This window comes from Prionailurus bengalensis, chromosome X, assembly GCF_016509475.1.
Source record: "Prionailurus bengalensis isolate Pbe53 chromosome X, Fcat_Pben_1.1_paternal_pri, whole genome shotgun sequence".
Taxonomy (NCBI): domain Eukaryota; kingdom Metazoa; phylum Chordata; class Mammalia; order Carnivora; family Felidae; genus Prionailurus; species Prionailurus bengalensis.
Genome location: NC_057361.1, coordinates 85,981,953 through 86,009,005, shown reverse-complemented (window position 1 = coordinate 86,009,005; position 27,053 = coordinate 85,981,953). Strand labels below are relative to the sequence as shown.

The 27,053-nt window shown below is 39.6% G+C and overlaps 1 protein-coding gene across 1 annotated transcript in view; it reads right to left on the bottom strand.

Moving 5' to 3' along the window:
- The window catches only part of IL1RAPL2 (interleukin 1 receptor accessory protein like 2), a 317,570-nt gene extending 306,729 nt beyond the window's left edge, over positions 1-10,841 (bottom strand). The window contains exons 1-2 of the mRNA XM_043570008.1: positions 10,641-10,841; positions 10,193-10,547 (exon numbers count right to left, since the gene is read on the bottom strand). Coding sequence (XP_043425943.1) covers positions 10,193-10,547; positions 10,641-10,841 — 556 coding nt within the window. The remainder of the gene's footprint in view (positions 1-10,192; positions 10,548-10,640) is intronic.
- Between the last annotated feature and the right edge of the window lie 16,212 nt (positions 10,842-27,053).

Sequence of the window (27,053 nt, the reverse complement as noted above, 5' to 3'; positions counted from 1 at the left end):
CCGCTCCTGACCTTTAAAATTGAGAAATTGCTATCTGCCAACCACTGGTTGCTGGGGAGGGAATCACAGCACACTTCTGGGGATGCACCAGTGCAGATGATAGAGGGAGCCAAAAGTTGAGCATGCAACTAAGTTCTTGCTCAAACTGGTAACCAGTTACACACACAGCAGGTGGATGACCAAGCACAGAAAGCTGCAATAGCAACCACTAGTATTATCTGAGCTCTTAGTACAGAACAGTTAAGTGCTGTGATAGGTGCTTTGCCATTGTTTTCTCATTTCATTATCATGTTAACTGAGGGAGATAGGGACTCTTATCATTCCCATTTTACTGAGGAGAAAAAAAAAGAATTAGTGTTTAAATGACTTTCTCAAGGTCACTCAGGTGGTGATGGTAGAGTGTGGATCCCAACGCAGATGAGTTGGGCTCCAGAACTTATGTTCTTAATCACTGCGTGTTCTATATACTGCCTCCTATACTCTTCATCCTAGCTCATGATCCATTAAAATATTAAAAATTTGCTTGATGCTACCCAAATTGCCATATGTATTCCAAAGAACACATTCCTGTCCTGGAGAGTAGACCTTTCCAGCTGACTGATAATCTATCCTCCAATAATCATTGTGGGAATAATAGCCATAAAATAATATATGCCAATTATTTATGAATTACACACAGTACTTACAGACTAATGCATTCTTAATAATTTGTGTACTTGATTTAACCTCTGAAGATCAGATCTAAAACTTGGATCAATTTTATCTGACCCATATTGATTTATTTAAAACTAAATATTTAGGAATGATCGCCCAATTCCTAAAATTATAATCTAGGAATAAAGTTGTGTGTTTAACATTTGTATTTATGTATTATAATTATTAAACACAATGTTATTCTCTTTATTCTTAATATTTTAATGTGGGAGTTAAATACTTTCTATTTCTCTCAGCTCTCCCTCAAACACACACCTAAAGACAAGTTTCTTTGTATTTATACGCATCACAGTGAACATTATATGCCTCAAGTGGGCAGCCCCAAGCACAAGATGTCAAACTCTTCAAGAAGTAAATGGCCTGCATCCTTACTACTGGACCCATGCCTCCTTGCCCCAGCCTGGAAATATGGACAGAGCTATTTCATTATTTCTTAAATAAAGTTCTGTCAGTAGAAAAAAAAATTATTTTAAAACTTTCATCTGTGCATCAGTATCCATCAATAGAGAAACTATTCCCCACTCCAGCTCTATAAATAGAATGACTGATTATTGCTTCAGGTTTTAAAAAGCATTTCCACACTTTTTATGAATTGGATTATATGCTTTCCTTTCACACTTTTACCCCCTACCATTCGTCAATGAAAAAGTTCTGCCTAAATGAAGTCTTTCATTTCATTTCAACCTAGTTATTACACTTAATAATGGGCTGGCAACCATCTTCATTTCCTTTTCATTACAGGATCTGTGCTATGCTTTGTCAAGATCATTCCTTAGATCTTTATGTGACAAATGAGCCTCAATTATGTTCTGGAGGTGAAGCCACGTGAAACATTACAACCAACTCCTCAACTCCTGATTACCTGAGACCTGATGAGAGCTTCCTTGGGAATTAGTCATTAGCCAGGAGCCCTTCTCAGATGCACTAATGTTAATATGGAGGCTGCGGCATCAATGAGCCTGTGGGAGACAGGATATCAGCACTGCCCACCAACCCCTCTAGCAGGCTTTCTGCTGCCCCCTCAAATCCAGAATGCTTGGCAGTGAATTTATCTTCCATGCCAAATCTGCTCTGCCTCCTATGTTTGCAGTTATCCAAATAAAAATCTTTCAAAATCATCCCTGAATCTTGCCTTTCCCTTCCCACTGACCTCCCCCTGATCCTCCAATAAGACATTATAGGAGCTAGTCATTTCTGAACAGTTAAATTCTTCCCCTCCTCTCCATCTTCATAGTTGTGAAACTCTAGGTCCGAGTCTCATATCTTGTTTGGACTATTGCAATTCTCTTCTAAATGATTCTCTAACCCTCTCATTCCAATCTGTTCTTTAAACTGCTACCAAAGTGATCTTTCTGAAGTATATGACCATGTCCTTTCACTGCTCAAAATCTGCAGTGACTCCCAGTATGCAAATCCCTAAGCCTGGCTCCCCTGACTCACCCTAGACTGCTTGTCTTTTCTGCCCCTCTCTATTATTCCTCACATCCTATACTTCAGTCAATACTCACCTTCCCTGAATATGCCAATCACCTCTCTCTGCCTTTGTTCTTCTGGTTCCTTCCTCTAGAATATCCTTGCCTCTGTGCCTATTGAGATCTACTAATCCTCCAAGATCCAGCTTCAAATGCCACTTCTTCTACGAAACCGTACTTCATTGCTCCATATGTTTTGTCTACACATCTTCCCAGTTAGATGGGCATCTCATTTACTCTGTATTCCTAGGACAAGGTCTGGTGCATTGTACATAGTAGGCATTCATTAAATGTTTATGGGATGAAATCATGTAGGTTTTTTCCTCCCAAATTTCCTAATAATCCAAAGTTGTTTGTATTTATCAAAGACCTTAAGATTCTTCCTACTGCTACCCACCACCGGAAGCAGTGATGTGTCCAAACTTTGATAGAAATATCAGGAGATAGACCCAAATGTACAAAATGTGTTCACAATTACAAGTGACTGCCACCTTTCCATTAGCCAGCATCACTAGAAACAGGAATAAAAAATAAAATCTATGCTACATCCCTGTCCCAGAACTCACGATTCTCTGGTAAGTCAGCCAAAATCAACAATTCTACTACGCAAGCTCTTCCAAATCAGACACCTTGCTCTTGACAGACTGACCTCTTCACTCCTAGTCCTACCCTAGTCATGCTTGTCAGGGAACAGTTATGCTGTCGGCCCTTGCCCACTCAGCTCTTTCCTGTCTGCAACCTCATACCACTTCTCCCACCTTCCAATCCTCCCCAAACAAATCTGAGTCATGCCCAGACTTTAGTTTACCTAGGTGTAAGTTAGGAATGGCATCCTCGTTTTCCTACCATATTAATTGGCTCATTGGTTCAAGGTCATAGACTCCTGTTTGTTTGTTTGTTTGTTTGTTTTTCATCTATGCTCAAGTACCTCATGGACCAGACACTTAGTAGGTCTTACTGAATGTAGTTTTATATATTTTCATTACATTAGACTTTGCACAACTAAGTGCTAATGGAGTGAACTGCTTTGGTTAATTGATTTTCACATTCGCTATAGATTAACTTTTGGATTGTTGAAAATCTTTTTTAAAACATCCGAATCTGCATGTAAAAATTCTCAACAAGATACTAGCAAATTGAATTCAACAGCATATAAAAAGAATTATTCACCATGATCAAGTGGGATTTATTCCTGGGATGCAGGGCTGGTTCAATATTCACAAATCAATCAACGTGATATATCACATTAATAAAAGAAAGGATAAGAACCATATGATCCTGTCAATAGCTGCAAAAAAGCATTTGACAAAATACAACATTTTTCTTAATAAAAACACTCAAGAAAGTCAGGATAGAAGGAACATACTTAAACATCATAGAAGCCATTTATGAAAAGCCCACAGCTAACATCATCCTCAATGGGGAAAACCTGAGAGCATTCCCCCTGAGATCAGGAACAAGACAGGGATGTCCACTTTCACCACTACTGTTTAACATAGTGTTGGTAGCCCTAGCATCAGCTATCAGACAACAAAATGAAATAAAAGGCATCCAAATTGGCAAAGAAGAAGTCAAATCTTCACTTTTTGCAGGCAACATGATACTCTACATGGAAAACCCGAAATACTCCACCAAAAAGCTGCTAGCACTGATACATGAATTCAGCAAAGTTGCAGGGTACCAAATCAATGTACAGAAATTGGTTGCATTTTTATACACCAATAATGAAGCAACAGAAAGAGAAATAAAGAAACTGATCCCATTTAAAATTGCACCAAGAACCATAAAATACCTAGGAATAAACCAAAGATGTAAAAGACCTGTATGCTGAAAACTATAGAAAGCTTATGAAGGAAATTGAAGACACACAAAGAAATGGAAAAACTTTCCATGCTCATGGATTGGAAGAATAAATATTGTTAAAGTGTCAATACTACCCAAAGCAATCTAAACATTCAATGCAATCCCAATCAAAATTGCACTGTCATTCTTATCAAAGCTAGAACAAACAATCCTAAAATTTGTATGGAACCATAAAAGACTCCAAATAGCCAAAGTAATGTTGGAAAAGAAAACCAAAGCGGGCATCATCACAATCCCAGACTTTAGCCTCTACTACAAAGCTGTCATCATCAAGACAGTATGGTATTGGCACAAAAACAGACACATAGACCAATGGAATAGAATAGAGAACCCAGAATTGGACCCACAAATGTATGGCCAATGAATCTTTGGCAAAGCAGAAAAGAGTATCCAATGGAAAAGACAGTCTCTTTAGCAAATGGTGCTGGGAGAGCTGGACAGCAACATGCAGAAGAATGAAACTAGACCACTTTCTTACACCATTCACAAAGATAAACTCAAAATGGATGAAAGATCTAAATGTGAGACAGGAAACCATCAAAATCCTGGAGGAGAAAGCAGGCAACAACCTCTTTGACCTCAGCCGCAGCAATTTCTTACTCGACACATCTCCAAAGGCAAGGGAAACAAAAGCAAAAATGAACTATTGGGACCTCATCAAGATAAAAAGCTTCTGCACTGCAAAAGAAACAATCAACAAAACTAAAAGGCAACTGACGAAATGGGAAAAGGTATTTGCAAATGACATATCAGATAAAGGGTTAGTATCCAAAATCTATAAAGAAGTTACCAAACTCAACATTCGAAAAACAAATAATCCAGTGAAGAAATGGGCAGAAGACATGAATAGACACTTTTCCAAAGAAGACATCCCAGTGGCCAACAGACACATGAAAAGATGCTCAACGTCACTCATCATCAGGGAAATACAAATCAAAGCCACACTGAGATACCACCTCACACCGGTCAGAGTGGCTAAAATGAACAAATTAGGAAACTACAGATGCTGGCGAGGATATAGAGAAATGGGAACCCTCTTACACTGTTGGTGGGAATGCAAACTGGTGTAGCCTCTATGGAAAACAGTGTGAAGTTTCCTCAAAAAATTAAAAATAGAACTACCCTATGACCCAGCAATAGCACTACTAGGAATTTACCCAAGGGATACAGGAATGCTTATGCATAGTGGCACATGTACTCCAATGTTTATAGCAACACTCTCAACAATAGCCAAATTATGGAAAGAGCCTAAATGTCCATCAAGTGACGAATGGATAAAGAAGATGTGGTTTATATATACAATGGAATGCTACTTGGCAATGAGAAAGAATGAAATCATGCCATTTGCAGCGACGTGTGTGAAATGGAAGGCATTATGCTGAGGGAAATAAGTCAGTCAGAGAAGGACAGATATTACATGTTTTCACTCATATGTAGATCTTGAGAAATTTAACAGAAGACCATGGGGGAAGGGATGGGGGAAAAACAGTTACAAACAGAGAGGGAGGGAGGCAAACCACAAGAGATTCTTAAATATAGAGAACAAAATGAGGGTGGATGGAGGGTTGGGGAAGAGGGGAAAATGGGTGATGAGCATTGAGGAGGGAACTTGTTGGGATGAGCACTGGGTGTTGTATGTAAGCCAATTTGACAATAAGTTATATTCCTAAAAAATAATAAAAAATAAAATGGAAACAATAATAAAATAATAACAAAACATCCAAATCTGCAATCCCTATAAAAATAATACCAGCATTCTGGACAGAGCTAGAATAATCCTAAAATTTTTATGGAACCAGAAAAGAGCCCAAATAGCCAAAGCAATCCTGAAAAAGAAAACCGAAGCTGGAGGCATCACAATCCCAGACTTCAAGATGTATTACAAAGCTGTAATCATTAAGACAATATGGTACTGGCACAAAAACAGACACTCAGATCAATGGAACACAACAGAGAACCCAGAAATGGACCCACAAACGTAATCTTTGACAAAGCAGGAAAGAATATCCAATGGAATAAAGACCGTCTCCTCAGCAAATGGTACAGGGAAAACCGGACAGCAATATGCAGAAAAATTAACCTGGACCACTTCCTTATACCATCCACAAAAATAAACTCAAAATGGATGAAAGACCTAAATGTGAGACAGGAAGCCATCAAAATTCTAGAGGAGAAAGCAGGCAAAAACCTCTTTGACCTCTGCTGCAACTTCTTACTCAACACGTCTCCAGAGGAAAGGGAAACAAAAGCAAAAATGAACTATTGGGACCTCATCAAGATAAAAAGCTTCTGCACAGAGAAGAAAACTATCAACAAAACTAAAAGACAACCGACAGAATGGGAGAAGATATTTGCAAATGACATATCAGATAAAAGGTTAGTATCCAAACTCTATAAAGAACTTATCAAACTCAACACCCAAAAAACAAATAATCCAGTAAAGAAATAGGCAAAAGACATGAATAGACACTTTTCCAAAGAAGACATCCAGATGGCTAAGAAACACATGAAAAAATGTTCAACATCACTCATTGTCAGGGAAATAAAATTAAAACCACAGTAAGATACCACCTCACTCCAGTCAGAATGACTAAAATTAACAACTCAGGCAACAACAGATGTTGGCGAGGATGCAAAGAGGATCTCTTTTGCACTGCTGGGGGGAATGCAAACTTGTGCAGCCACTCTGGAAAACAGTATGGAGGTACCTCAGAAAAAAATAAAAGAATTACCTTAATACCCAGCAACTGCACCACTAGGTATTTACCCAAGGGATACAGGTGTACTGTTTCAAAGGGGCACATTCACCCCAATGTTTATAGCAGTGCTATCGACAATAGCCAAAGTATGGAAAGAGCCCAAATGTCCACCGACGGATGAATGGATAAAGAAGATGTGGTATATATATACCATGGAGTATTCCTTGGCAATTAAAGAGAATGAAATCTTGCCATTTGCAACTACGTGGATGGAACTAGAGAGTATTATGCTAAGTGAAATTAGTCCGTCAGAGAAAGACAAAAATCATATGACTTCACTCATCTGAGGAATTTAAGACATAAAACAGATTAACATAAGGGAAGGGAAGCAAAACTAATATAAAAACAGGGAGGCAGACAAAACATAAGAGACTCTTTTTTTTTTTTTAATTTTTTTTTAAATTTTTTTTCAACGTTTATTTATTTTTGGGACAGAGAGAGACAGAGCATGAACGGGGGAGGGGCAGAGAGAGAGGGAGACACAGAATCGGAAACAGGCTCCAGGCTCTGAGCCATCAGCCCAGAGCCCAACGCGGGGCTCGAACTCACGGACAGCGAGATCGTGACTCGAACTCACGGACAGCGAGATCGTGACCTGGCTGAAGTCGGACGCTTAACCGACTGCGCCACCCAGGCGCCCCAAGAGACTCTTAAATATAGAGAACAGAGGGTTGCTGGAGCGGTTGTCAGAGGGGGCATGGGTTAAATGGGTAAGGGGCATTAAGGAATCTACTCGTGAAATCATTGTTGCACTATATGCTAACTAACTTGGACGCAAATTTAAAAGTCAAAAATAATAGGGGCTCCTGGGTGGTTCAGTTGGTTAAGCGTCCAACTTCTGCTCAGGTCATGACCTTGCGGTTTGTGAGTTCGAGCTCTGTGCTGACAGCTCAGAGCCTGGAACCTGCTTCCAATTCTGTGTCTCCCTCTCTCTCTGCCCCTCCCTGATCATTCTTTGTCTCTCTCTGTCTCAAAAATAAACATTAAAAATAAAAAAAATAAAAAATAAAACATCCAAATCCAATTTTCTGCTTTAGTAAGTAAAGAATCATGATGAGACCGAAATCTTTCTGGATTCAATAAGGATTTGTCAGGCCCTTGGGGTCATCACCCTAGACTCCAATGCCAAGGCAGTATAAGAAAAAGGCATAACAGAGTGAAAAGAACATAGAGCTAGCTAGAGATCAGAGACCCTGGGTTCTCATTTCACCTCTGCCCATTTAAAAAGATACATGACATTTGAGAAAGTCAGTTTCTACTCTGAAAAGAAATGGAGGCATTAAACTAGACAAGCTCTAATGAAGCACCAATAAATCAGATTATCTGATGGTTGGTAAGGTCTTTCATCAAGAAGACAAGATGTATATGTGTTAAATTGAAAAATCTCTCCCTGGTAATATTCTTTTTGATTTTTTTCCTTAATTTCAAAATTACAGAGAACTAAAAAGAATAATATTACAAATTCCCAAGATTTTACCATCCAAATTTAATAATGTGAACTTTTTTCCAATTTGCTTTCAGTAGCTTTGTTTTATTAAAGAAATAAAGCATTGCAGATATAGCTAATGTCCCCTTTAACCATCATACACAGTCCCATCCTTACCTCAAACTCCTGTCTAGATATAACCACTATTCCTTCCAACTTGTAGATTCTTGCATACATAAATAGGTATCCTGAAAAAAATTACTATAGTGACTAAAAGTTTCTTACAATGGGGAATATAGGTGGGAATGAAAGCCATTTAACTGAGGGCTCTTGTGATGTGGGTTCCAGTCAACTGAGGTCTAAGAGAGTGTGCTTAGAGGTGTGCACATTCCGCATAACGTGCACGCTGTATGTCTCACATACAGAACCCTAGTGGGGGCAAACCTCAGAGTCTGTAGGTGTTTTCTGCCCAAAGTTAGTTGTTTTCGTGCCATGTGCTGCCACACAGATTTCAGGATAAGACCTCTGATTGAACCTCAGTTGAAGTTCTGCTCTGTTATGGAGAAAGTTCTGATTCATGGCAGAGACACAATTGCTGCTCATCAAATAGCAAGGTTCTAAAAGTTACAAGCAGGGCCCACATCTTCAACTCTGCACCTGGCTGCCTCTATTGCAAATCAAATTCTGTGTCAACTAGGAAAAGTGACTCCAAAGTAAGTACCTATTAGGGCTTAGTCATCTTCTTTAGATAACTTATTTCCCTCTACATTTGCAAGTTTAGCACATCATTTGGCCACTATAAACCCCTCATCCTGCTGAGCTAACCAAATAATGGAAACCCTCTGCTGGTTCTGACTGTCAGGGGGCTGTAAGGATTAAATACATCAGTGCACCTCAAATGCTTAGAACAGTGCCTGGCACACAGATAGTACTCAGCAAGTCTTTTCTATTACTACTTTGACTACTACTACTTCTATTAACTACGTATCTATTTTATTAATTCTTCTATTGTACTTTCCAAGCATTTATATGTAACAATACACATTATTTCAATAAAAAGTGTCTTTTATATCCTCTTTATATTAAAGTTAGGTCATTATTTTTTTTCCAAATTTAAGGCAGGGGTAAGTCATAATACCTATAAATTTCATTTCAAATGGCCATTATGAAATATTTTAGCATGTGTTTTCATATTAATTACATAAAACAGTGTAGAGTAATATGTATATACCTATACTTGGTATATGCTATATTATAAAAATACTACATTATTAAAGATTGCATATAATATTTACATTTTATAAATTACATATAGATTTACTCTTACAGATTGCATATCATACTTGTAGCTTATAAATTTGCATATATTTGTATAATATATTCACCTTATGTTTATGTAATAATAGTGTATATTTATAGTATAAAGTAAATTGTTATAAATAAATATATTTATAAGTTAACTATAATAGTTTGAATCACTGAAATGGCTGCTTTTATAAGCCAAAAAGTTTAAATATTGACAATTTTGTGATTCATCCTAATATATGCCTTATATAAAATACTATACGTTTAAATAAACATTTATCATATAAAGTTGTGACTATCCTAAAAAAGAAGTGTAGGACTAAATAAAGTTGAGACTTACATGTTAGTTAGTAGATATTTTTTTTGTTATTTGTGCTAGGGCCCTTCTGATAATTCATAAAACCAGCAGAGCTGCTTCTAGCTTCCAGGCCTTTCCAATGGCTGTGCCCTATGCCTAGTATGCTGTTCCCTCAGATATCCACTTAGCTCACTGGCTGCCAACTTCCTTCATTACTCTGTTCAAATAAGTTGGGGATGGGGGTAATTACTGATTCCAGGACAAACCGGACAAAGGGATGGGTGGCTTGACAACCTCCACCCATTCACATTATCTCAGAAGCATCTCCCAGACCCTGAACACTTCCTTTCCTCACTCCATACCCCAAGCGCATCTGTTCCCCATCCACTCACAACGTGTGCATGGTCAGCACCCTGAACTCCAGCCTCATCTACATTGGTGTCCAGGAAGGATGATAATGGAAGGGGGAAACAGTTTCTCCCCTCCGTCGCTCCCAGCGGCAGCCCCGCCCGGTCACCCCCTCCCCATCCCCTCTCGTCTACTCCCGGACTGGGAGGGCGGCGGCAGCCAACGGGCACCTGGGGGGTGGGTTTGCCCGCATGGCCTCCAGGAGTAAATGTCCGCAACACTGGAGCGGTGGAGCGCCTCTCCCCAGCGACCGACGCTATAAGGTAGCGCTCTTGAAAGAGCTTGCCAAGGCGTGCCAAGGGCTGAGGGAACGCAGGCCGGCCGGAAGCCTATGCCTCAGCTGGGGGTGGGGCGATTGGGGGATGCGGCGCAGGGTAAGTACCTGTAGCACCCACGTGGTCCAGAGGGTGCTCAAGGGGGCGCCATCCACTGCGCAGCTGGCCCTGCCCATCCCCGCCAGGGAGAGGGCCAGGTTCGGAGCACTTCCTGGGTGTAGCGTGCATCTGCGTAGCGCTGGCGCCATAGTTACACTTTTCGCTACCCCGGATGCTGGCCTCGCCTTCTTCCCTCTCAGAAGTGGTATGGTAATAGGACATTCTGTGATGTTACTATGTGCATTTAGATTAACATTAAAGAATTAATATATGTCACTGTGCCTGGGTATTGACTGTCCCCATGGTAAAAGAGGCATAATTATAGCACATCCATAATAATATTGTCTGTAGTTAAATTAATATTATATGTTATAATATTAGTTAACTAGCAAGCACCACCAGGAGGACTTGTGCTATGCTTTACTTTTTGTTAATTGGGGATAATTGCCCTGCATCCATTATTATTTGTGCTTACATTATTATATTATTTAATTATTTCACCTTTATGGTATCTATTATTATAATTCAGGTCATAACTAAGTGATTATGTCATTAATCATTATTATAATGAATACCACAAATGTATTAACTCATATTATGTATACCATAATTGCATTATTTATTACAAGTATTACAGTAAGTGTAACAGTTTAATCATTAATAAACATAATTAATACTAAATTGATTCTGCACTGCTAAGAAGACCTGCTGTTAACCTTTTCATCTCATCAGAATCAGGATGACTGAGGTGAAACATTAATACAGTTATTTGCATTATTGTGATTAAAAAAAAAAAACTATAGTACCTAACATTCCTGGTAATGCTGGTGTGGTATTCTTCCCCTCTTGGAAATGGCATAAATCATATATCACATAATTAATGTTGCTATTATTATTATTACTTATGTTATTTTAGCATCTATCCTAATAATGGATAACACCATATATAAGAATAATGGTGTTATCTGTTGCTGCCTCTGAAATTGAGATGATTTGGGAATATTGATAATTTACATTACATTGGTATTATAATCATAATACCACTCCTAAGAATCTTGGCATGCATCTGTAAAATGGACATAATTATGAGGCCTCACTAATATTGTTATCATTTGCATTTATGTTAGTACCATAGTTGTAATTAATACTATTAGGAATGAATGCTTCTTTTAAAATAGGGAGAAATTCACACCTTACAGGGTTTTTATCAGATTTAAATGAGTTATAACTTGCACACAGTAGTAATGATGATGATATTAATAATAGGAGAGTTTCTTAACTCCTTACTGTGTATCAGATGCTGCTTAAGTGTTTTACATGCATCGACTCAATCACAACAACCATGTAAGCATGGTAGGTATTATAGATATCCCTAGTTTACATTTGAGCAAATTGAGATTCAGAGAGGTTAAATGTCTTGCCTGAAATTCCACAGCCAGTTTGATTCCAGATTCCATTCTCTTAACCACTGCTTGTATTAATGGATGGGAATGATTGTCACATATAACTAATATTTTTACCCAAGTTACTATCTTATTATTATTATGTATCAGAAAAGAATGACGATTTCCTTCTCTTTCATCATAAAATGGTCCTAGGCACAGGCAGTGGTTGGTGTTAGAGGTGCTGATGTTTGGGATCTAGGCAGGGGTGGGGTGCCTAGAGTAGGGGTGGGGTTTGACTCTCTCCCTCCTGATGTCAGGAGACACATTTGAAATAGCTCAGGTCAAAAGCATCTGGTAGAGTGTTGATACACAATAAATTCTTCTTAAAGGTTTGTTAATCCTTCATTATAGTGCTTAACTTCCTAGTAGCCCAGGTAAAAAGAATAAGCAAATTTTAAAAAGGGAAAATGCAAAGAAAGATACTGTTGTCAATGTTCAGTTAATGAGTGCCCTTTTTCTCTTTCCATCTGTGACACCACCCTCTCTACCTTTATCCACCTACTCTGAATTCCCTGGTCAAAGGAAGATAGCTCATGTCAACAGCCTGTTGTTTACAGCTGTTTATATAGCTAGCATTTGACATTGCACAGTGGTGCATGGCTTTGCCTCCATGTGCCCAACATATACTTGGATAAGATTTATATCAATCTATAAGGCCTGGAAAACTAGAGGGAATGGAGTGAGGAGAATAAAGGGATAAAAGATGATGATGTCTGGGTGAATGAGGCCTTGAGAGAAGGAACAAAGGAGATTTGTTAATTGGATAGAGGGTTGTCAGCCCCTCATAGTAAGGAATAGGAGGCAAGGGTTCCCCTGTAGGAGTGGTGGGAGGTTGAAGGTGACACTTAGAGATAGGATTGGGTGGAAGTCTGTTTAATAAGCAGTTAGAACTCCAGGCCCACCACCCCAATACCAGTCTGCACACTAGTAGAAGGCTGTATGAAAGATCTCTAGATGGTAAAACAGAGAAGGGATGGTTTACCTGGGCATACCTACACATGCCAAGCCACGGTTCCTTGTTAATGATTATTTATCTACCAATGAGCTTGGGAATTTTTCAGAACCTTTGAGAATAACACAGCTCAGACTGCCATAGTAGGGCCATTGGAATAAGGGGCCCCAGACTCTACCAAACCATGGAGCCCACCAAACCATGGAGTCCTGACTATTCCTTCCCCTCCTGAAAGGCCCATGGAAACCAAAGTCTCCACAGCAGTTATACTCAATAAAATTTACCAAAAATATCCTGTCTGACAACACCTCCCACCATTGACAAATCCTCCTCCTTTCTTTCATCCACTACCCACACACACTTGGTGCCATTCCTTTTCCAAACTGCTCTATTTTCACCCCATCCAGAGTCTGAACTCTAAACCAGAGAAGGGGCTGGATCGAGAGAGGCCTGAGATTTTACTCTGTCACATTGTGAATTCTCTAGAAAAATTTCCTGAAGCATGAATCACCTGTAGTGGTGCTGGCTATGGAGAGGTCTTCCCTGGTACCCACAGCGCTAGCCTCTACCCTTTGAGGTCTGTATGTTCAAGGCAGACATAAGCAGATAGGTGTGCCAGGTGACTTGGGGTAGAGATCAGAGGGAGTGTGGATAACAGGGTCTGCTCTGGTCACATTCACACATAAGGACACACAGAGGTTTTGACCATTTTAGTTAGCACTGAGCTTAGGAGGCATTCTGCCTAAACAGGCACAAATGGGGATATCAGGACGAATGTCCCCTGATATGTTTCCTAATGCATAATGGAGGCTAGATCACCTTTCCCAAAAATCAGGGCCATGCAAAAAAAAAATACCCTTCAAAATATAAACCTAGCTTTATCCTGTATGTTAGGAGGGGTATAGGAAATGAGGACAAAGGGAAGATGGGGAGCAAGCTAGCCTGCTGGAGCCCTGTTGTCTCTACCACCTAGCAGCAGCCCCACCTTCTTCCTGGATTTTGCAGTCCTGTTCCTTCTATTCCTGTATGCAACCATTTGTAGTGGCATGTGTATCTTCTGCATTCACATCCACAGACCTCATAAAGCATATCAGATGTGGGTGATTCCAGGGACCTCCACCTGGGAAACTTCTCCCACCATGGGCCCCAGAGGTCTCAGTCACAGGCTGTAGGGGCAGTCTGGGGATATCTGCTGGGAGTGTGATCTGCCTCTAGAGATACCATGATCAGATGGTTTACATTCTGAGGTCAAGAGGGTGTAAACATCCTTTCTTAAGCAGAGGTGGGACCTGAGAGAGGGTCTTAGACCCCTCTGAAATCTGAACTTTCTTTTTTAAGTTCCCCTATATCTTTTATCTCAGTCCTGCTGGCTCAATATTTCCCCCCAAATTTATGAGCTTAACCTCACCCCCTGCCTGTTGCCTTGCTAAACCAGGGACTCCAGGCCCAGGCTCCAGGCTCTAGCTGTGCCTTGGTTAATGATATGTGACTTCTGGCCAGTGTCTAGAATTCTCCAAACCCCACTCCAAGAAATAAAATTTAAAAATAATAATAATAATAAAGGATCTGGCCTTCATCCAAAGCTAGCCAGGCCTTCTCAGATGCTTTGCAATACTTTTTGCCTGATTCCAACAAATTCTCAAACAGGAGATACTAGGGAAAACTAGAAAAAAATTTCTTTATAGGCAGTATAGCATGGGGTTAAGGATTTAGGCCTTGGAACTAGGTTCAGTTACTTATGAACTCTGCAACTCCCTACTTATGTTTCCTTGGGGGGTGTCATTTCAACATCTCTGTGCTTCAGTTTCCATATCAGCAAAACAGAGGTAATATCTGGGCCTACTTCATAAGGGTCTTGTGAGAATTTAATGATGAATACATGTCAGGCACTTAGAACACACAGTATCTAATACATAGTAAGCACTCAGTATTATTGTTAATAGTGAAGATAGTAAATACAATTTGATTTATAACTTTAGCAGTGATAATTCTTATCTGTAATATAATTTATGATATTGGAAATAATGTTTAATATTAGGAATGGCAACTTACATTATTAGAAATAATGTATAATATCAGTAGTGTTAATTCAATTCATGCTGGCAATCATAATTTAACTCATTATCCTTATAATCTCCCCTTAAGATGTTATAAATACTTTAATATACTTCTTTGTATTTTTTTTTGCTATTAACATATTTGCACACTGCTTTGCAGCTGACAAATACAAAAGATTCAAAAAAACTCTCTCCTTTTGTTATGTATTTCTTTGGTTGGGATCATTATTAGCAAGCTGCATGAAAACTTTTTGTAACAGGGCACAAGCTGTGGCTATATAATTTTTGTCCTTTATGACATTGACTTCAATATTATGAGGTAGCTGGGAGAGGGGACCTGAAGTGAACACCTCATTGGTGTCTGCTGACTTTTAAAGCTGCAGCACATAAAGTCTTGCTTTTCCTGACCCTTCCCAGGAACCAGCTCAATTTATAGGAGGAAGAAGCAGAACCCACCCCCCCCCCCCACCACCACTGCCATCCACCAGATCTTATGCAGTTTGAGAGGCACTAAAAAGCTTCCCAACCAAAAGAATTTGCCTGGCTTTACCTCCTTTGTGTCACTTTTAAGAGTCTTTGGGAATCATGCAGTTTTATTGAATTAGAATGTCTTGCTCCCTAGTAGGAGTACAAACCTCCTAGCAGAGATATTATTATATGTGTGCGTATATTTCTTTATCTCATTAACTCATTACTCCCTGAAGGAAGGGATCTTTTATGAAGTCCTTACCACATGTCAGATATCATGCCAGGTGACTATGTGCTTAATTTTATGTGCAAACTTGACGGCCACGGAGTGCCCAGACATTTAGTCAAACGTTATTCTAGGTGGGTCTGTAAAGGGTTTCTGGGTAAAAATAACAATTGAATCAGTAGACTGAGTAAAACAAATTGTCCTCCCTCTTGTGGGTGGACCTCATCCAATCAGTTGAAGGCCCAAATGGCACAAAAGGACCTTCCCCTGAGTAAGAGAGAATTTCCTTCTGCCTGACTGCTTTGAACTGGGACATTATTTTTTTCATGCCTCTCGACTCAAACTGAAACGTCAGTTCTTCCTGGGTCAAGCCTGCCGGCAATTAGACTGGAACTTATGCCATCAGTTCTCTTGAGTCTCCAGCTTGCTGACTGCTGATCTTGGGACTGGTCAGACTCCATAACTGCATGAGCCAATTACTTATAATAAAAATATATATATATATGATGAATATATGATGAATATATGATGAATATATGATGAACATAATAAAATATAGTTTACTTACTTATTGGGATAAAATGACAAGGTTTCTAGCAGCTCAAAGTAACTGGACATCCCAGGTCTCACTGTCCACCCAAGAGCTGAAGATGTAATGTATTTGCACCCCTGTAGCCTATCTGTGGCACATTGGTTGGGAAACTTGGAATTAGATTCCTTGGCCATGGTCACATGTTTGTTAGAGAAGCAGAGGACGAAAAATATTAAGAAATTAGGAATTGGAATTAGACATACCTATGTCTGAATGCCAGATCTGCTATTGATTATGACTCTATGACTCTGGGCAATTAGGATAAACTGTGCCTCAGTTTCCCCATCTATAATATGGGGATTATAATAGTACCTTTCTCCTGGGTCATTAAAAAATGAAATGTAAACTATATAAAGGGCCCAGCATAGATTTTGGTGCCTAGTAAACACTCTATACATTCTAACACCACTACTAATAACAATAATAAAGTGGCAAAACAGTGTCCTGACTCCAGAGTACATGTCCTTTCACTGCTTGTCCTGAAGACACACTTCCCCACTTTTACAGTTTTTTAATGAAGCTTTCCCACTTCTATTGCAGGCAAGACTCTTCTGGGAGCTGCTATGTTGATGTGTGGGGGGGGGGGTGTGGTCAAAAAGATAGGGTGGGGTGGAGCCATGCTCTCTCAGTTTTGTCTACAACCCTCCCAAAGCAGTATTCTTTTCTTTTCTTTTTTTAATTTTTAGTGTGTATTTATTTTTGAGAGAGACACAGACAGAGCATGAGCGGGGGAGGGGCGGAGAGAGAGGGAGACAGAATCCAAAGCAGGCTCCAGGCTATGAGCTGTCAGCACAGTGCCTGACATGGGGCTTGAACTCACAAACTGTGAGATCATGACCTGTTCTGAAGTCGGACACCCAACAGACTGAGCCACCCAGGAGCCCCTCTTTTTTTTTTTAATGTTTATTTATTTTCGAGAGAGAGTGAACATGAATGGGGGAGGGCAGAGACAGAGAGGGAGACAGAGGATCTGAAGCTGGCTATGTGCTGATAGCAACAAGCCTGATGTGGGGCTTGAACTCATGAACCACACAGTCATGACTTCAGCCAGTTGGTTGCTTAACCAATTGAGCCACCCAGGCGCCCCCCAGAGCAGTTTTCACAGAATTGTGTTTGTCATCTCCTGTTTTTTTTTTAATTTTTTAATGTTTATATATTTTTGAGAGAGAGGAACAGAGTATGAGTTGGGGAAGAGCAGACAGAGAGAGGGAGACAGAATCCAAAGCAGGCTCCAGGCTCTGAGCTGTCAGCACAGAGCCCGATGCGGGGCTTGAACTCATGACCCATGAGATCATGACCTAAGCCGAAGTCAGACACTTAACCGACTGAGCCACCCAGCTGCCCCTGTCATCTTCTGTTAAAGTGACTGACCGGTAGACTGAATCAACCAAAAAACTAGGTAGCTTTTTGCCACCATTCATGGCAGCCTCAGAAGATTGTGTTGGAGCCAGAGCAAGTTCATGAGAAGCAGATCTAAAGAAGGAAAAATGACACTGGCCAAATAAAAATAATGTTTATCTCCTGAAAATTTTGTTTCATCCTATATAGCTTACAGAGTTAGGAAATCAATCCATAGAAAGAGGTCCATTGTGAGGGTCCAGCAAAATTGTTGGTCATAAAATTATAAATACTCCTACCTTTTCATCACAGAGTGCTAGGCCAACCCTTCCCACCACCTCATTATCTCTGAATATCAGAGTTCAAACAGCTATCTCACTGCTACAGTCAGTGATCTGGGACTCCTTGATTGTAGGTTGAGACAAGAGGTGACAGAAGTTGGAGCATTAAGCCGAGCTTGCCTGGTTATCTTGTTGAGAAAGTCAAGAGCAAATCCCACAAAGTAGTAATGGTGACAAAGAGAAATAGACAGAAATAAAGTAATAATTCATAAGGCTTGAACATTTGATGGCATTTTAAAAAATGGTCTTGCAGTGAGTTTGGACTAAGTCTTAATTATAGAAGAGGTGCAAGTCAAATAGAAGATCCCTCCCCAGCCCGCATTCAAAGTATCATCAAGAAGGCTTCTCTCAACATTAAAAAAAAGTGGGGGGGGGCACCTGGGTGGCTCAGTCGGTTAAGCATCTGACTTCAGCTCAGGTCATGATCTCATGGTCCGTGAGTTCGAGCCCCGCGTCGGGCTCTGTGCTGACCGCTCAGAGCCTGGAGCCTGCTTCAGATTCTGTGTCTCCCTCTTTCCCTCTCCCTTCCTCACTCTCTCTCTGGCTCTCTCTCTCTCCCACTCAAAAATAAATAAACATTAAAAAAGAAGGCTTCTCTTGTGTAACTGTGCAGATTCAAATCTAGGTCAACTTGTGTCCTTTTCTGTGAAGCAAAGATATTCTTATTGTGCTGTCAGTCATCCCAGCTCTTGTACTTTCTGATTAATCTGGAATCTGGAAAATTCTTGAAATCAGCTCTTCAAGTGTCTAGAATGAGCAGAATGGAGCACAGCTAACTCCAAGATTAAGAAGCCTTTCCATTTGTTTTTCCCTTTGTGATTTGCTAGGACTTCACTTTTGGAATGAGGATGGTGTCATTCTTTGATTATTTTCCCAAGTCTCAAAGTGATAATAAAGGCAAAAATTGCTGGCATTTTAAAACATAGTTAAGGGGTGCCTGGGTGGCGCAGTCGGTTAAGCATCCGACTTCAGCCAGGTCACGATCTCGTGGTCCGTGTGTTCGAGCCCCGCGTCAGGCTCTGGGCTGATGGCTCAGAGCCTGGAGCCTGTTTCCGATTCTGTGTCTCCCTCTCTCTCTGCCCCTCCCCCGTTCATGCTCTGTCTCTCTCTGTCCCAAAAATAAATAAACGTTGAAAAACAATTAAAAAAAAACCATAGTTAAGCCTGCATACTTCTCCCAATAACATAATAGATATTGTGTATGCAAAAAGAAAGGGCTGGTTCGCAGCCATTAGCCCCTGCCTCTTCCAGGTATATGAGGCTAAATGGAACTTGGTGGGTTTAGATGATAATTTTTTCTCGTGGGGGAAGGCATTTCAGTTCTCCATTTCTTAATTTCACTTATTTATATTATCTTTTCATTCATTCACAAGCATTTATTGAGCACCTGTATGTCAGACAATAGAGTAAGCCCTGGGGCTATACTGTCAAGTCATACATGGTCTTTGCTCTCAGGAAGCTTATAGTCTAGTGGGATTATTAAATAAACAGCTATGGTGACAATGATATTAATAAGCAACACAAACGCTTTACCATGTACCAAGCACTATTCTAAGCATTTTAAATGTATTAACTCCTTTAATCCTCACCACAACCCCTTGAGGTAGGTTCTATTATTATTATTTCTCCCAATTTATAGACAAGGACACTGAGAGTTAAGTAACCTGCCAAAATACACATTGCTGGTAGGTATGAGAGTCAACATTCAAATCCAGATAGACAGATCCTAAGGCCATTCTTTTAACCATTAAGCATCCTGCCTCTTCAATGTGGTACCATAGAGGAAAGAAGTGTCATGGAAACTGCTAAACCAGATTAGGAGGTTAAGGAGGGTTTTTTAGAGTTTGTGACTGTTGAACTAAATTTTAAAGAATGAGGGGCTAATAGCTAGATGAAAACAAAAGAAAGGACATTCCAAATAACGGAAACCACACATGTGAGGTCATAGAGGCCTGAAACAATGTAACATGTTCAGGAAATTACAAGTAGTTCCATATGGGTAGAACATACGGGTAAATGCCAGGAGATAATTCCAGCAGGGTAAATAAGAGACAGATCATATAAAGTGTTTGTATAGTAAACTAAGAAGTTTGAAAATTATCCTGAAAATTATATGAAGCCATTAAAGGATTCTTATAATAGTTTCGTACAACAATCATTCTGTTAGTAGTATTTAGCAAAGACTGGAAGGGGTCAAGACTGGAGGCATAGAGATCATTTATGAATTTATTACCATAGTTCAGGTAAAAAAATGTTATGAAGATGAATCAACCTGATAGAAAAGAGAATGGAAAGGATGAATATAAGCAATGCTAAACAGATAGAAAGTTTGGCCTTGGAGAATGAGGGGAAGGAGTAGTTAGTGGCTCCCCAGTTTCTTCTTGGTTGACAGTACTACCAAGCTCCAAAATTTTACAGCACAATGGGTGACACCCAATAAATGTTTTACAATAAATGAAGAATATATAAATCAAAGGATGAATGAATAGCCAGTGTTAGCTATTTAGGGAGTATAAAGTATCATTGCTGGGATGTAGAGCGTGAAGAAAGGGAAGGAGTCAAGAATTGTCCAAGGTTTCTAGCTCAGATAACTTTTTTTTCCTTCAATGAGACAGCCAACACAAGAGGAGAAGCAGTTGGAAAAAAGGATGTGCAGTTCAGGTTTAAATACATTCAGTTAAAGGTACTATGAGACACCCACATGACAGTGAATGTGCAAAGAAGAAAAAAGAAAGATAGGATATCATAATAATAGCTAACATAGTGCATACTAAGTTCAATACTACTTTAAGTGCTTTGTAATGACTTGTTTAGTATTTCCTTAAAACCTACAAGGTAGGTATTGTTATTAGTACCCTTATTTGCAGATAGCAAAATTAAGACAGAGAGAGGTTAAATAACCCATTCAAAAGTCACACAGCTTATAAGTGGTAGAGTCAGGACTTAAACCCACACTGTCCTATTCCTAGACCCAAGGTTTCAAGCATTATGCTAGAGTACCAATTCATACCAGAGATAGCATGTGAATTTAAAGTACTTAAGGGAAGATGTGGTTAAGCCAAGGGGTCCCTCTAGTATGTGACCCATTGCAGTAACCCAGCAGAGCTCTTGCCCAAACCCTGTTCATTTTTCTTCTTAGGAGATCTCACTTCTGCCACTAGCTGACATTTGATCACCTATCTTTTCCACATTACTTTGCACAGTATCTAGGGTTGAGTCTATTATTTTACCCAATAGTCAAATCTGGGGTGGCCAACTTGTCCCAGTTTGTTTGAGGCGGAATGTTTTCTCAGAACATGGGACTTCCAGTTTAAACACTAGAATAGTCCTGGGAAAACCAGGAAAAATTGGTCACCCTGGGCACATTTAACCATAATCAAAAAAGGGAAGCTTGGAGATCAGTTAAGGCCAATTTCAATCTTACCAGCATCTCATATCCAAAGAAAGATATGAGAGGCAGAGTTAAAATGGCAGAGTAGTATGAGCTTGTCTCATCCCTGAAATGCCGCTAGATCAGCATGAAAACATTTTGAACACCTAGGAAATTAATCTCAGGAGTAATGCAACAATCTGCATAATTTGAGCCAGAAAACTTGGCAGGTACACAGTTTAGAGTGGTGAATTGGGGAGATAAAAGCCATGGAGCCACAGAGGGTAGAAAGCCATTTTTGTGAAGAGAGGACAGACAGAGAGAAAGAAAGGGGGAGAGTGCAGCACATCAGTATCACGCAAGAAAACCACTCCCCCTGAAAGTAGCTGGAGAGAGACACAGATAAAGAGTAAAAACACTTTCATGGAACTGGACAAGGAATCTGTTCCCCAAAACCATTGGCAGGGAGAAAAGAGAGGGTTTTAATACCACCAGTGTATAAACAGTGGAGCACACAGTGTGAAGGTTTGGAGCTCAGTGCCTGGCAATGCTCTGATGAGGAAGTAGGGCGAATCCCCAGGAGTAGGCAGCAGGGTCTGAGAGGTCTGTATGCTACACTGGGATAATCAGTTCACCTCCTTGGAGTGCATTTGGTAGAGGCCATACAGCCTCCTGGCTGGCAAAGGTCCTAGTGGACCCCAGAGAGCTGCCACACTTACTGATGTTGGAACAAACATGCAAAAGTGCAGCAAAACCTGGTGCCAGGTGTGTGTTGTGATTTACCATAAACTGAGCATCTGCCACTGTGCAATTACTTGAACATTTTCTGGGACAAGCTGGCACCTGGCCATCGCTCAGCAAGATCCTCCGCCAGAGAATTATCGTGGGTCCAAGCCATGGGGATCTCAGAAGTATGGGGTTTTGAAAAACCGCCCCATCTCAGAAAAATCTCTGGAGGGAGGCTCCACCTGGCAAGCAGAAAGCTTGGATACAGACAGGACAAAGGCAGGGTGCAGGCAGAAGCCTGAGACAAAGGAAGGGTGCTTGATCACATGTGTGTGAGGGCACAAAATTCCCACACCAGAGAAGAGAGCTGTGTGAAGCCATTTCCATCTCTGGGATGTTGGTACACACACATGCAGGCACGCAGGAATTGACCCCAGTGAGCTAAACAGCACCACCAAGTGGAGAATAGAGACATTATACCAAGACCTAACCTGCACCTTCCAGACACATCTCCCGGAAGACCACCACAAATTCCTTCCACCTGCTTAGTCTATGGACTATAGTGTGCTTCAAAGTTTCAGTTGTAAGGGAAACTGTATGTAACTTCATTCAGGTTTTATTCTGTTTGCTGATTCATTTATTTGCTCATTTTCTTTGCTTCTGTTTTTGCTTAAATTGTTTTCTTTTTTCTTAAAATTTGTTTTTTTTTCCAACGTTTATTTATTTTTGGGACAGAGAGAGACAGAGAATGAACGGGGGAGGGGCAGAGAGAGAGGGAGACACAGAATTGGAAACAGGCTCCAGGCTCTGAGCCATCAGCCCAGAGCCCGACACGGGGCTCGAACTCACGGACCACGAGATCGTGACCTGGCTGAAGTCGGACGCTTAACTGACTGCGCCACCCAGGCGCCCCCTCTTTTATCTTTCTTTCATTTATCATTCTTGCATACAGAAAAAGTAAATTATTTTATTATTTTATTTCTGTTCTATTTTCTTTATTCTATTTTATTATTTAATTTTTTAACTTTAAATTTTAATTTTTTCCCTTTCTCTTTTTTCTCTTTTCTATCATGCTTCTCTCAACATGCAGACTGAAAGACACCTAGAATCTAGCTTCCTTTATTTGATTTCGTTTTGTTTTTAATTTCAATTTTTTTAAATTTATTACTTTTTTTTCTTCCTCCAAAATGACAAGATATAGGAATTCACCGCAAAAGAGAGAACAGGAAGAAATTATGGCCATGGATTTAACCAACACAGATATAAGGAAGATATCTGAAATGGAATTTAAAAGCACAATTATAAGAATACTAGCTAGAATTGAATAAAAACATAGAAGACACGAGAGAATCGCTCTCTGCAGAGATAAACAAACTAAAATCTAATCAGGCAGAAATTAAAAATGCTATAGCTGAGATGCAATTTCAAATGAATGCTGTGACGCCAAGGATGGATGAAGCAGAGCAGCGAATCAGTGATATAGGCGATAAAGTTATGGAAAATAATGAAGCAGAAAAAAAGGGGGAAAACAGAGGCAAAATATCATGGTACAAGACTCAGAGAACTCAGAAACTTATTAAAGAAGAATAACATTTGTACTAGGAGTCCCAAAAAATGAAGAGAGAGAAAAAGGGATAGAAGGTTTATGTGAGAAAATTATAGCTGAAAACTTTCCTAATCTGGGGAAGGACACAGACATCAGAATCCAACAAGCACATAGATCTCCCAATAGATTCAACAAAAACTGACCATCGCTAAGGTATATCATGATCAAATACAAATAATACACAGACAAGGAAAGAATCATGAATGCAGCAAGGGAAAAAAGTTCTTAACCTACAAGGGAAGACAGATCAGGTTCACATCAGATCTGTCCACAGAAACTTGGCACACCAGAAAGGAATGGAAAAATATTTTCAACATGCTGAATCAGAAAAATATGCAGCCAATAATTCTTTATCCAGCAAGGCGGTTATTCAGAATAGAAGAAGAGATAAAGAGTTTCCCAGACAAAAACTAAAGGAGTTCATGACCACTAAACCAGACCTACAAGAAATTTTAAGGGGGACTCTTTGAGTGGAGAAAACAAACAAAGCAAAACAAACAAACAAAAACAAACAAAAAAAGACCAAAAGCAACAAAGACAAGAAAGGACCAGAGAACATCACCAGAAGCACAAATTCTACAGGCAATACAACTAAATTCATATCTTTCAATAATCACTCTAAATATAAATGGACTAAATGTTCCATTGAAAAGACATAGGGTTTCAGAATAGATTAAAAAATGAATAAAACAAGACTCACCTATACGCTGCCTACAGGAGACTCATTTTAGAGTCTCTAAACACCTGAAGATTGAAAGTGAAGGGATGGAGAACCACCTATCATGTTAATGGACATCAAAAGAAAGCCAACATAGCCATACTTATATCAGACAAACTAGATTTTATTTTTTAAATTGTTTATTTATTTATTTATTTGTTTATTTTGAGAGAGAGAGAGAGAGAGCAGGGAGGGGCAGAGAGAGAGGGAGACAAAGGTTCACAAGCAGGCTTTGTGCTGTCAGCACAGAGCCCAATGCGGCGCTCAAACCCACAAACTGATATGACCCAAGCCAAAATCAAGATTCAGAAATCCAGTCACCTGAGCCACCCAAGTGCCCCTCAGTCAAACTTTATTTTAAAACAAAGACTGTAACCAGAGATGAAGAAGGGAATTGCATCATAATTAAGGTGTCTTTCCACCAAGAACTTCTAACAATTATAGTATTCATGCCACCAACTTGGGAGCACCCAAATATATAAATCAATTAATCACAAACATAAACAAACTCATTGATAATATTACCATAATAGTAGGGGACTTCAACACCCCACTTACAGCAATGGAAAGATCATCTAAACAGAAAATCAACAAGTAAACAATGGCATTGAATGACACCCTGGACTGGATGGACTTAACAGATATATTCAGAACATTTCATCCTAAAATATCAGAATACACATTATTCTTCAGTGCACATAGAACATTCTTCAGAACAGATGACATACTGGGTCACAAATAAGCCCTCAACAAGTACAAAAAGTTCAAGATCATACCATGCATATTTTCGAACTCTAATGCTATGACACTTGAAATCAACCACAAGAAAAATTTTGGAAAGACCACAAATGCTTGGAGATCAAAGAAGAATATTAGAACTTGATCAATCATTGCTTCTAAGGCACAGCCCAATTACTGGGCAATCTTCTATCAGCTCATGATTAGTGAATTCCAACATAATACAAGATTTCTGTTTTGTTTTTTGTTTTATGTTATTCTTCACCAGTTTCAGCTGTTTAGAGGAACACGTGAATGTCCTTAACTTATTACAACAAATGTTATTTTTTAAGTTTATTTATTTATTTTGAGAGAGACATAGAGCATGTGTGCATGGGGAAGGGCAGGGAAAGAGGGAGAGAGAGGATCCAAAGCAAGCTCTTCACTGTCAGATGGAGCCTGATGCCGGACTCCAACTCACGAACAGTGAGATCATGCCCTGAACCCAAATCGAGTCAGATGCTTAACTGACTGAGCCACCCAGGTGGCCCACAACAAATGTGTAATTCATCAGCTTTCCAGATACCTTGTATAGAGTTTGATACTTTTGGAAGAATTCCTTTAATTCTCATCTTTAGAACAGAGTTGAGGTGTCAGGTGTCAGGTGAGGTTAACACAATGACAGGGCCTTAAACAGAGCCCAGTGATGTGATGGATAAATGCAAATAGGAAAGGACCTTGGACCAGTCCCTTCTTACCTTGGACCATACCTGGCTGTGAGCCATTCCTCCCTTTCCTGAGCCTGAAATGGCCACCTTCTTAGGAATTATTTGTACCTGCAAGATCTAGGGATCCAGAAATGAAAGGAGCTCCAAGAGATCAGGGTAGAGAGTATAGAGGGTATTTATTGTGTATCACACTTGCAGATCCTGCTAATTCAATGTGAAATATGCATGATATATTAGCAGAGATATATCAAAGTTTCTATAAAATATGGTTTACCTCCCTATAATATTTGTATCAAAAGCAAAATCTTCTGAGCTTGTCAGGGAGCTCCAATTAGTATTCTTTTCTTTTTAATATGAAATTTATTGTGAAATTGGTTTCCAATTAGCGTCATTATTGGCTATACAGGGAAAGTTGGAAAGACAATTTGAAGTAACCAAAGCAGAAGCAAGAGCCATGTCATTTGATCCTTGTAGCTTCTTTCATCTGGCAAAAATATGTCTCTAAAAACCTGGTACATCTCATGGTAAAGGGTGTGTTCTATGTGACAAGTGTAGGGGGTAATTTTTGAGCATTCTTTTCTGCAATGTATATAGAGCAGGAGCCAGCCAACTTTCTCTGTAAAGGGCCTAATAATAATAATTATTATTTTCAACTTTGTAGGCCATACTTCCTACAGAAACACTCAAGTCTACCACCTTGATGAGAAAACAGTCATAGATGGTATATAAACAAGCATGGCTGTGTTCCAATAGAACCTTATAAAAACAAGCAGTAAGCCAGGTTTGGCCCCTTGGTCATAGTTTTCCTACACCTAATCTAAAGGTTGGAGGAACTCTAAGGCAATTGCCTAACTCTACTGCCGTGTACAGCATTATGCACAGTGTCCATATTTTCATAAGTGTGAGCTTGCATATGTGGAAAAGAACACTTCTTAAGTTTCCTTCATTAAGTATTTTTTAAAACACAATTCAGTTACATGAAATAATGGATGAAATATATTTAATCTAATATCATTTGAAGCACAGAAATAGTTGTTTCAGAAAACTTGTGCTTATTTTCTCTTCAGACAATTATGGCCATTGTATATATGACACACCCTAGAATAATTCTGTGCCTGATCTGCATGCTTCCTAAAATTCCAAAGTTGTT